We start from the raw sequence: 12,104 nt of genomic DNA on the forward strand, positions 1-12,104 counted from the left end.
TGCGAGCTGATTTTAAGTGCACCTTTTGGGGAGATGAGAGATGGAGTCTGGAGTCTCCTCTGGCTGACAGTCACGTTGCGTGAGAATTTTTCATGCTGTGTGCAAGCGCTTTGGTAGAGTGTTGTATCAAAAGAATGGACATTATTTTCTTTTCCTTTTCTTCTGCACCCACAGTTCTCTTTCAAAAGGGAACTGGTCGTGCTTTCAAAATAGATAGCGTAAGCACCTTTTGCCAAGGGAGGATTGAAACAGTGATCCTGATCTGACACAGGCGTCTATTTTTGACGTTCAGGGAGGCACCCAAGTCTCAAAGAAGGTCTGGTTTAACACATTCTTTTCACTAGCTTTTCCTTTTGCTGTCATATCTTAGTGCTGAGACTTGAGTTAGTGCTGTTTGGTGCGCTACATGTTTTACTTCAAACAAAATGTAAGAAGTCTCCTGATGCACTGTAGGCTTTGCCTTGGAAAAACCCAGCTCAGTATATGACAACTCTGAATCTGATTCAGAGAATAATCCTACCTTCTGTGTATTTTATAGCGAGTGTAGTTACACAGTTCAGGGCTGTGGATTTTTTTCTGGAGGGTTAAGAGTTGAAAGTGAGGTGATATAGTTCTGAGCAGCAAAGACCCTCAGTCCTTACCTAGCTCCAGAAATTTGGTGTTCTTCAGCCTTTTGCAGTTCTCTCTGTTGCCAAGTGGTTTTCACAACAGTCTTTGGTGATTTGTTTTTTCTTTGGGCAGGGCATGGGAGTATTTTTGTCTTTGCTTGTCATTTAGGGCATCTGGCATAGATGCGTCTCTAGAGGATTTTTCAGTGTAAGTGCAAAAGACACAAATTAGCACAAATAAGTTAATAGCTTTTGTTTTAAGGGGAGTCATTTTGAACAGGAAAAAAACCTCTAGACAAAGACATAATAAATTAGTTTGGAGACTGTCTATGAATATTACTTTCACTGATGAAATATTTACCTGGTCTTTGAGTTAATAAAAACATGTTGCTGGAGCCTTCCACTAGATTTAACAAATCTCTGTGCTTCTGTTTGTAATTGCTTCACTGGTAAATGAGATCAGTTTCTGTATTAAGAAGTTGGTCTGTTTAGATTTGTATACCTTTAACTCGCATGTTCAAGTTGGTGATTCCAGTTAAACTATGCTAACTACATAGTCCCTGTAGAGTATGTCCTGTGAACTATGGTCCCCAGCTGGTAGGAGGGAAGACACTGAATCGCTTTTAACACTGTGGCTACGACACCCATCTAACCCTGGAACAGCCAGGAGAGCAGACCAGAGCGTCTGGTGAGCTGGTATGAGGAAGGGGGGGACCCTGGAAGGAGGAGGTTTCCAACAGGAGCTTCATGGGTTCACTAAGGATTGGCTTGCCTACTTGTTTTGTTTTTTTTCCACCAACTGTTCTGGGCAAGCAGCCAAAAAGGAATCCCAATAAGCAATTCATGAGCTAACAAGAACTAAAATGATAGTGGTATAACAGGCTATTTCTGTCTGTCTTCCCTTTTCTCCCCCATCCTCCTCCAATAGGAGATTCTTATAACTTGGATGACAGCCCCCCAGCCAACTCATCTTGGTAAAAAAAAAAAAAAAAAAGCCAAAAAACCATACAAGAGGTGCCCAGGCTGCAGCCTACCCTGTTAGAAGGGTTATCAGCTGTGAAAAGCAAGGTTGGTATTCCTTTCTGGCTTTGTAGCCCGAGTCCAGGCACCTGACCAAAAGCAGTGGGGGCTTGGTGCCGTGTGTTACCTGCCAACAGGCCGAGCTACCGGGACGTGCATCCTCCCCGCTGGCGCTCCCGCGGTGCCGGAGTTTTTGTCGTGTGTCTGCATCCTGACAGCTGCTGCGTGGAGCAAGTCCTCAGAAACCATAAGCCTGGTTTGCCCTGATGGTGAAGATAATGATACTTGTCAACCCTTATAAAAGCATTTGCATGGTTTAAGTATTTATGATGTGTTGGTAAGAAATTACAGGTGCAAAATAACTTAGTTGATGTTAGAGATTACTGTCTATTTTCTGCCAGTCAGCATTACTTGGAGATGGCTGTTCTTGTTGACTGAAAGGTCTTAATTTTCAAAATGTAGTTTCAGCTCTCGTATTATTCTGAAAAGTTTTATGTCCAAAACAATGTTTAAAAATGAAAACAAATTTTAAAAGCCCCCACACTTAATTCTATGCATTTTTTTCTTTATGGATCTATTGAAAATATTATACAGTTGTCCTTATGGCAATTTTAATATTAATGGATGGGGTATATTAATTGAGAGTGGTGGAGATGGTGTTGAAGTTGATTTCTCAGTTCGAGATTTGTTACTGAAATTCTAATATTCTTTATATCGAGAATCTCTGATATGTGGATTCCAATTTCTAGTATTTTTGAATGGATATGTTTTGTAAGTGCTAAACACACTCTGTAGCTGTAGATGTAATCCATCTTTAATTTGGGATTGTGTAAAATGCATCAACTCCCAGTTAAAAATCTGTAGAATACTATATTGATGTCTGTCTTAATCCCCCTCCAAAAGTAGTTGGGACTATTTGACTGTTTTTCTTAATGTGTTTATTTACGGGGATCCTGAAAAGTTTATTTGGAGGAAACAGTTTCCATCATCTGTGTCAGTTCACTTGTATTCTCACCTACAAGGAGTAGCCTGTCTGGAAGGAGAAGCAGGAAATAACCTCTTACACCGCACGCAGCCTGTGGCTTTTCCCTCCAGCTGAAGACTTGGTATGGTTCATTTGTGCCTTGAGCACACTGCTACAGTCTGCTTCACAAGGCCCCTGTCTGGGCCTAACTTTCCACTTCTACTGTTTAAGTACTGTGTCTGTGCTTTTGTGTAGGCTACTGGTTTGAAACCTTTTTATAGTTGGGCCTCTCAGTGCTGCCTTCTCCAGGATCCCTTGCTGTTGTCTCCTCTGTCCTCGCTATCGTCTTCTTGTCTTCGCCCTTGCCAGCGTGGTGCTCAAGGTGGGCAAAGCAGCAGAGCCTGGCTCGTGACACACCGGGCCCTCCGCTTTGGGGCTGAGCTGGGTATCGTTCCCAGCTGGGGGTCCTTGCGTTAGGGGACTGGGTTTCCTTGGCCAGGACTTTTTCAGTTGCGTTGTGAGGTGCCGATACGCAAATTGGTGTTGCTTGGGCCTCAGCTGGTAACTTTTTTAGTTCTGAGCTAGCTAGTGGTGCGGACGGTGGAAGACTGGTCTTCAGAAAACAGCCTATGGGCTTCCCCTACCCTTCTGCTCCCAGACAGCTATTTAGATATCAAAGACCATTTGGAATGTTTTTATTTAAGGTATCCACGTTTGGACTTTGGCCTGGCCAGGTGATGGATCTGATGTACGCATTAGTGGTGGCAGAACTTGAAGGTGGAAGAGCGCCTTTCATAGTGGAGTAGCTTTTGGATTTGCACAAGATTTGTGTAACTAAACGTGAGGGGGAATTGGTGTGTTCTAGCAGGTTGCTGGCCTTTTGGCCTTGCAGTAGGCTTTGTTTGTTCAGGCTTTTCCCAGGTAAGTAGTCTGGCTGTTCTGGGTTGTTCCTTTTGGAGTTACTTTTTGGGGGACATTAATTGAATTTAGTTGCTTTTGTGTTTGATTGTTTTACATGAATGGTGCTCACGATGTTAAGTTTATCGTGAGATTTGGAATCTGTATCTCATAAAATTAAAATCAACGTACAATATCTGGAAGTATTACTTTTAAAAATTTCGCTCAGGTATTTTGGATCATCTTATTCATATGTTGCACATTCACTGAAAGGACAACAGAATTTATAAAGAACACCTTTGCAAACAGTTTTTAAAGTTGACATCAGAACCCTTTTTAAAGCATGAAAAATCTTTTTTTTTTTAATCAAAAAGTGTTTAACCAGTATGGTCTGCAAGGCATTCATGCAGATAGTAAATGAAGTTGGCTGAAAGGAAGTTGACAGTAATTGGGTAGTTGTGTAACTAAACTAGCTAGTGATGGACTTGTACATTTTACTCGCTATTTCCTCTGCTCAGTTTCCTGTGTTGATTCAGGGAAGAAAGTTACCTCCTCGTCTAGCACAGTAATCCCAAATGGGATGGACAGGGGATTAGACCTCTTGTTGCTGGTCCAAAACAAAAACCGGGAGGTGCCAAATTCCGTTTGTCAGAAGGTCTTCCTTGTTAATTTGTGTGTCTTACTATCAGTGAAGTTGGAGAAAATACTTTTGATTTTCTAGGAATTATCTAAGCAAAAAATTTTGGATGTTACATTTAAAAAAAGAATAGTGAACTTGATTTGCATATGCACTCATCTTCATGCAGCTTCTGTTTCCTCTATGCAAATGTGGCCATTTTTAGAGCAACTCATGCAGATGTCTGCTCCATGCTCTGTGGAAGTTCATATAGTTCAAGCTAGGAGCAGTTCCTTAGCTATAGCTTTAACTCCTTAAAGCGAGAACATAAACAGTGTGGTGAGCTTTTTAGTAATGTTTTACAGCTTTCAACAGGATAGTGTTCAGTGTGGAGCTTGTTTTTTGTTAGTTCTCTTTATAATGTTTAGTAGTATATGAGCAACACTGTTTTGTCCTTGATTACATAAAGGAAGGAATAAAATTTCTTTTTGTGACATGCTACCTTTTTTGATACTTTTGACACTTGATTTCTGTTAATATTTGCTTTCTGCAAAATGAAGTACAAGCTTAAGGTTTATATTTTGGACAGATAACATGCTGGGTTTGTGTGACTAGAATTAAACACTTTGATTTCCCCCGATATGGCAAGAGTTAGATTCGCATAAGTTTGTCTAGTTACAATATGGAGCTCCCACTTTTAGTCCATGCCCCAAGAGCAGCAGGGGAACCATAGCGTTGGGGACATGAGGGGAGAGCGTGGGAACATTCTCTGCTTCACTTTTTCAGGAAAAGATGCAAAAGGAAGAATGTTTATTTTGAACGTAGCATGTTGGAGATCTCGTTATAGAAAGTGTAAGACACGTAGCATTACCCACATGCCTAGTGTTGGGAACTCTCTCTGAATAAGTATCCTTTTAGATGATGAAAATATAAGCTGCACTCTTTGAACTTTTTTGTTGATTTTATTACAAGGGAATATTGAAGAATTGAGTAAGTACCTGCAGGTTTGACTATGAAATTGTCATGTTCATAGCTGTAGAAAATATGGAAACATCATTTTTTCTATTAATTGCATTTATGTCCTTTTAGGATGTAGCAGTTTTACGTATTGGCTAAATATCAGGCTTTCTAATGATCAGTTCATTGTCTTAGCTTGATTGTGAAAAGCTCAGTGTGTAATCAGAACCACCGAATTGTAGTGCATCTCTAATATGTCTAATTCAGTGCTGTATAGCTTGAAAACTCCTTCTTAGCTTTTTCTACTTTTGGCGTTAATTAATATTTAGATATTTCATGATAATTTCTTAAGTTCCTCTGCAATGTGAAATTCATGTCTACTTAGGGAAAATAATTTATATGCATTTTATAAGTAAATTGGTACTTAACCAACTCTTCTGTTCCATCTACATTTATATGCAATCAAGAAAACCAATGTAATCATGCTTTCCACTGTAAGGCAACATAGTTTGTAAAGCAAGGAGAAAAATGTTTTCAGCTGTGCATGTGATATCAAGACCACCTAGAAAATTCCATTTTAACGGGTTTATTGCATTTTGACTTATTCAATGTGAATATTGAGAGAAGTATAAAGTAGTTAGGAAAGAAAGTACTCAGAGTATTTTAATAAGGGATGCTGAAATGCGACGGGGATTTCTGCTGTGTTTTATCAGTTTATCATGTTTTAAAAATTCAAAAGAATACAAAAGAATATTTGCTGTAGATCTCAGAAGGAGAACTGTCTGCAGCACCAACTTCCTGAAAAAATTGTGTGTCTGTTGTTTTAGTGGGTGTGAGACTATCTGGCTCTATATATTGTTTTGTCCTGCTATGTCTTGCCTGCTTTGTTATCTGTGGGATTTTTGTATCATATATATGTGTCAAAACACATTATGTGAATGAATTGTTCAGACAGGTGGAAATAAGAAATTTTGACTGAAAATAAAATCTTTATTCCCTAACCATTTTGACAATATTAATACAGGTTCCATATCTCAAATATAGGAGCTAAAGGAACATTTTGTTGTTGAATTAAAAGGCTTCTTCCTTTTATATCTGGATTATTCTTTCAAGTGCTCAGGGGGAAAAAACCACACTTATGAATTACTGTTTGATATTAGCCTTGTATGTCCCAATTGCTGCAGCAAGGAAAAGAATGTCCTTATTTGATCAAATCAAGTTACGTGTATGTGTAGGAGAGGGAGAGAGTGGCCCAAAGTGTGACTGATAGCTGGGACTCAATAAACTGATTGAACAAATTGTATTTCTCTACATTATACTTTCCTCCTGATAATGTCCTGACATTGTTAATCAGTGTCTTGCAGTCTCAAGAAACAGAACGTTTCTCTCTCAAAGCGAGGAGCGCTGTAGAAAGTTACCTGTTCAGTATGGGGTTCTGCGCCCCCACAACCTAGCTTGTGGGATGGGGCAATGCAGTTCTGACTCTGGCACAGAAGGAAGGAAGGTGATTGAGGTGGGATTAATTAACAAGCTATAAATTCATAGTGCATAAAAAAACCCCAAACTCATCACACACACGTGTATAAATGTGTGTGTGATTATATAAAATGTGTATATAAAGATATGTAAATGAGCTGCTGGGATAACTGTGACCATTTTATGGATATATGACTCCAACCTGTAGACATGATCATGAGATGCCAAGCCCTGTCCAGTTAAGAGCTGTGTTTGGCCAAGGGTAAGGGCCTAAAAATCTTCATGCCCTTTTCCAGAAGCTCCAGTTCCTCCAGCCTGGCCTCAAATGTCTCCTGCTGCAAACTGACCCTTTCTCACTGCTCAGGCTCTGCTCACCTCCCTACAAATGCCTTCAGAAAGCACTCTTGGCTCCCCAGCTGCCCTGGAGTTTGCTGGTAGGAGCAGGGCAGTACTAGAAGCTGTATTTCATGTCTGGTGAGAGTGTTACTTAGGCCAATCTGTTAGGCAATTATGCCTCATATAGTACGTTGCATGTGATAGATGCTTTCTGTCATCTGAAATGGGATGTGTATGTTGTATTTTTCAGCTAATGTCAGTTAGATATAGACAGATTTGTCTGCTGTTGTACTGAAAAAAATTGAGGACCTGTATCTTTGATTTAGTAAATTATTAAAATGAATAGGAGTCTCAGATTTCTGCAATAAATTATGGTGCATGAAAAAAGGTTTCATTGACTTAATTCTTAAATTATTTAAAAAGGATGAGGTTGGAAAATGTGATTAACTCCCCCTGAGCTCTGCATCAGTAGCCTTCCACTGTTCCTAACTGTATAAGGGTTGCACTAGGGATTAGCTATAGTCTTAAGTTTGACAGTCTAGAATGGGAGAATTAATAAGAAAATATTCAGCAGTGCTGAGTTTAGTAACAGGATGACACCAACTTGTAACTGCTTTTCAAACTGCCAGTTTAAACCCTCCCTTCCTTTTGATCTTGCGTATTGTTGAGAACGTATGCCTAGAGAAGTATACCAGGACACTGCAGGAGTTAAAATCTTAAACCTTCTCATTGTTCCGTAACATTTTAAACTTTTTTTTTTTCCCCTTCACAGGAAATGACCTAGAGGCCTTACAAATATATTTGTGCATTTTTGTTCTGAGTCTACAACTGAGGGCAAATGCAGTCTGGAAGCACCACTTCTTAATGTTACAACGGAAACAACTACCTCAACAAACGCAGAAAGGGGAAGAAGGCTTGCAATAATAAACACTCTAATTTTTAATAGCTTATACTTGCAAAGTCTTCTGTAAGTCCAGATTTTTTTTTTTTTTCCTCCCTCCAGTGTTAAGAAGAGACACTACAAGTAAACTAATTTGGCAGACTGGATCTGTCAGGACATTTGAAGATACTTGATCTGCTGACATGAGGATTTGCTTTTTCAAGAAAGGAGCCTCTGCACTGCTTTTATAATCGCTGTTGATCGGTGGTTTGCTCCACTTTTCCTGATATTGTTAATGGGGAAATTGTATTAGGGTATTGCTTCTGAAACTATTATTTGCCTTGACAAACATAACTTTTGTAGACTTAACAGCAAGTAACAATAATATGCTCATGAAGAAATCGTAGGCGATAACTTCTCTGCTCCAGTACTGCTTTTCTGTGTGCAGAGTGGAATGCCAAACGAGAGAGAGCATTATTAAGATACTTCAGCTTGCTTTTTGAGTACCGTTTATAACTGCAGCAGGGCTGCACTGAACACTGAAAATACAAAGTCAGCAAATCTGCTGCCTTTCTCACTGCTGATACAGATTATACAGACGCTTGCCTTTTTGAAATGCCTTTTGTGAAACCTATGTACACAGTCCTCCACTGTTACTGTACATAACTATATATTTGAGGAAGGAATTTGACAAGTGATTGTTAATTCAAGAAATCTTTGGACAAGCACTCACTTATGTATTGCTGTAGTGCACAAGAAAGCAAAATGGACTATAAGCGGCGCTTTTTGCTTGGCGGGTCCAAGCAAAAAGTGCAGCAACACCAGCAGTATCAAATGCCTGAGCTAGGCAGGACCCTGAGCGCACCGCTGGCATCTACAACCCCGGCATCCCCTTTGGTCTCCTCAGCTGCTGCGGGCAGCTGCAACCACCCTGTGTCCCACACTACTCCGATCGCAGACATCCAGCAGGGAATCTCCAAATACCTGGATGCACTCAACGTGTTTTGCCGTACGAGCACTTTCCTTACAGACCTTTTCAGCAGTGTATTTAGGAACTCGCACTATTCTAAGGCAGCTATGCAACTGAAAGACGTGCAGGAACATGTCATGGAAGCAGCGAGTCGACTCACAGCAGCAATAAAACCAGAAATAGCAAAAATGCTGATGGAACTGAGTGCAGGAGCTGCAAACTTTAAAGATCAAAAAGAGTTCAGCCTGCAAGACATTGAGGTAAGTTACCTTGGCAGATATTGTTTTGCATGTGAATTTCTATCATTCCTTCTTAGTTGGACTTCTCTTCAATATCACTTCTACACCAAAAGTTCTCTCAGACTTGCTCGGTATTTGTGGGCAACGCTGGTGAAAAGAGAAACGCTTTGTTTCTTATGTTTTCTTCTTGAAAGTATTAAGTCATTTGCAGTGCCTGACTTCCCGCTGTGTTGAATTAGGTATTTAGTAGGTATTTCTGTATAAGAACTTGTACTCTATTTAAAGATTTCATGAAATAAGAAAGATGAGTTACAGTTAAATTGTACTACCTATATAATTCTAAATTATAATCTTCTATATGATTTAAACTTATAACCAGCAATCCAACTTTCTCCTTTGGGGAAACCATGCTTGGTTTAAAAATAATAATGCAAAACAAAAAAAAAGCCCAACCCTGCCCCTCCAAACCAACTAAATAAAAGTTTTAAACAATTTTCTGTTTTATGTTAGTTAATATTTCTAATGATATTACACGATCATATTCTAAATTGACCTATACTTTCCGTAGTATTAACCATTCTGAGGGGAAACCGGAACACTTAGGAGTGGCGTATTGTCATCAGTGTTTATGTAAAACTGCATATTAGTTGGCTAATGATTGAAACTTGTGTAAAATGATGTTTTATCACTCTTCGAAACATTTTTGTCTTTTTGAGCTGTTGTGCTTAAAAGGAGAATACCACGCTAGCATGATAAATTTGTGCTGTAAAAATTTGTCATGACTCTGCTATAATTTTCGTATGTTGGCAGCGAGTGCCCAACAGTCAGTTGAGAGAATCGCCGACTCCCATCATGCCTGGCTGGGTATTTCTGGGTGTTTCTCCTCTAGTAGATGTCTTAATTATGTAACAGGCAGTGTTAAGTGAAAGTCACATGAATCTCTGGTGTTTTAAGTAGTTCGTCATGTTTTGACATACTTCTTTACAGCAGACTTTGCAAAGCTATTCCTACAGAATTCCATCCTGAGTGGAAAACTTGTTTTTGAGTTCTCTTGATTTAGATTTCAGGTAACTTTGTAAGGATGAATGTTGTACACACATGCTTATAAGCATTGTCTGCTTTCTGTAACTGCACAACTTCCAGATGAAGTAGTTAAGTAGAATGCTATTTGTAGTACATAATTGTAGTGAGAAATATGACTGACAGTTTTCAGTGTTGTATGCTTAGTATAGAATGAAGTAAGATTGGCCATATATTTGTTATAAATGTCTCCTATAGACTGGTATTTTTGAAAACAACCTAATCACATTGCTATGTTTAGTTAAGGCTGTAGGAAAAAATTTTTTTTAATTTAAAAATCAGTATGAGTTTATGTAATTAAAGACCTTGATAATACCTATGCTGAAAGACTTTTTTTAATTAAAAAAAGCAAAACCATATGAAACACTACTTGTCTTCTAGGGTTTTTTTGTGAACTTTGAAACTCTGTCTTGCAAAGTGTTGGCAACTATCTGTAGACTGCTTTTATAACCTAGTCAAGTAACTCTAGGTTGTAATTCATACCCTGCCCCACGCACTGTGTGGGGAGAGTGCCGCTTCAGCAGCGAGTGGCGCTCACAAGCAAAAGCAAAGCATTGTTTGTGTAAGTTGGCTGCATGTCCTGCCAGCTTAAAGCAAAGGTAGAGAAACTTGCTTTGGTCCCTGCTTTACCTGTGTAGACCTAACCCTTGTTCGGGAGCTCCACATGTATCTGCAGTGCTGTCTTCACCAGGCAGCTCTGGGATAGGAACAAATGTGAAGAGAATGCAGGCAAAACAGCTGGCTTCCTTGGTTTTCCTTGTAGGCACAGCTTGTAGAAACTGACCCCTTGTCACTGTACTTTTCTTAGACCTTTTCTTAATTAAAAGTGCATCTTGCACATAGCTTTAAAAAAAGTCAATATGCAACATTTATGGGAACTTTTGTGTGATGAGACGAGTATTGCATTCTGCTTGTGCTTAAGAACCAGCAAAATTTAAAGCATAAGCATTTGACACTGACTCACATGATTGTTTTGTAAGTCAGCCAGGGAGCGTGGTTTAGGTGACTTAGGTATAGGGGCAGGCTGGTTGGATGGTTCTGCCCAGGAAGCAGGTACCAGTTGCTCACTGTTGAAACAGACCTTCACGGAGGTCAGTATAGAGAGTATATTTAAGTTTGTCAATGACTTGAAAGTACGTGATGTAAGCATGCTGGAAGAGCTGCTGAATTAAAGATAATCTTGATTTGAACAAATGAGTTTTCCAGTTGGGATGGAATTCAGAGGGGAAAACTGAATATTACAATACTTAAATAGAAATCTTCAGCCTCACAAGTGGAGCCCGCTGGGCAGCAGTTCTGAAAAACAGTTCTGGGGCTTATGGTAGTTGTATGTTGAGTAGGAATCAATATTGTGCGGTTGCAAATAATAAATCAATGTTCTTGCCATTGTGCAAAGAGGCAGTTGTCATGTATATAACATGACTATAACCTGCAAGAACCATGAAATAAGCATTCAACTCTCTTCACTGGGTGTTATGGCCTTAAACACAACAGTGCACTCGCGCACCACTGCTGTTACACTTAGAAAAATAGTGAGCAACTGGAGAGGCACCAGAGGAGAGTAACGAGTAGTCAGACGTCGAGGAAATAGGACTTCAGAGGACAAATTGAAAAGACTGACTCTGCAGAAGAGAAGACTAAGAAGGAAAAAGCAGAATTGTTCAGGTATGTAAGAAGCTGCCAGAAGACATGGCAATGTTCTGTTCTTCCTGTCCACATAAGGTGGAGCAAGAGGTAATGAACTTAAATTTCAGAAGGAAAGATTCATATTAGATGCTGTGGAAGTACTGTGTAATGTTAGTGAAGCACTGACATGGATTGTTCCACAGCATAGAGAGCCTCTGTCATGCAGAACTTACAGAACCAGTTAAACCTGCATCCAGCAAAACTGACCCCAGTGAAATCACTCCTGTAGGATGACCTTTTGAGAGGCTCTCCTGCTCTGCTTTTCTGTGATTTGAAGACTGAGCTATTTATGCTGAAGTTCTAATTAAAAAAAAAAGTGTAGTTTATTGGTTTGTGGGTTTGTTTTGGTTTTTTTTACCACCCCACCCCCCCCAC

At 39.6% G+C, this 12,104-nt stretch overlaps 1 protein-coding gene across 1 annotated transcript; it reads left to right on the plus strand.

The window, feature by feature from the left end:
- Positions 1-8,315: 8,315 nt before the first annotated feature.
- LOC104166338 (uncharacterized protein KIAA0355-like) lies at positions 8,316-9,827 on the plus strand (the record flags this gene model as incomplete). Its single annotated transcript, XM_009706226.1, has 2 exons — positions 8,316-8,984; positions 9,774-9,827. Coding segments are annotated over exons 1-2 (549 nt in total), but the record flags the coding sequence as incomplete, so codon positions are not given.
- Between the last annotated feature and the right edge of the window lie 2,277 nt (positions 9,828-12,104).

The sequence above is a fragment of the Cariama cristata genome, unplaced genomic scaffold (genome assembly GCF_000690535.1).
Source record: "Cariama cristata isolate BGI_N322 unplaced genomic scaffold, ASM69053v1 scaffold27978, whole genome shotgun sequence".
Taxonomy (NCBI): domain Eukaryota; kingdom Metazoa; phylum Chordata; class Aves; order Cariamiformes; family Cariamidae; genus Cariama; species Cariama cristata.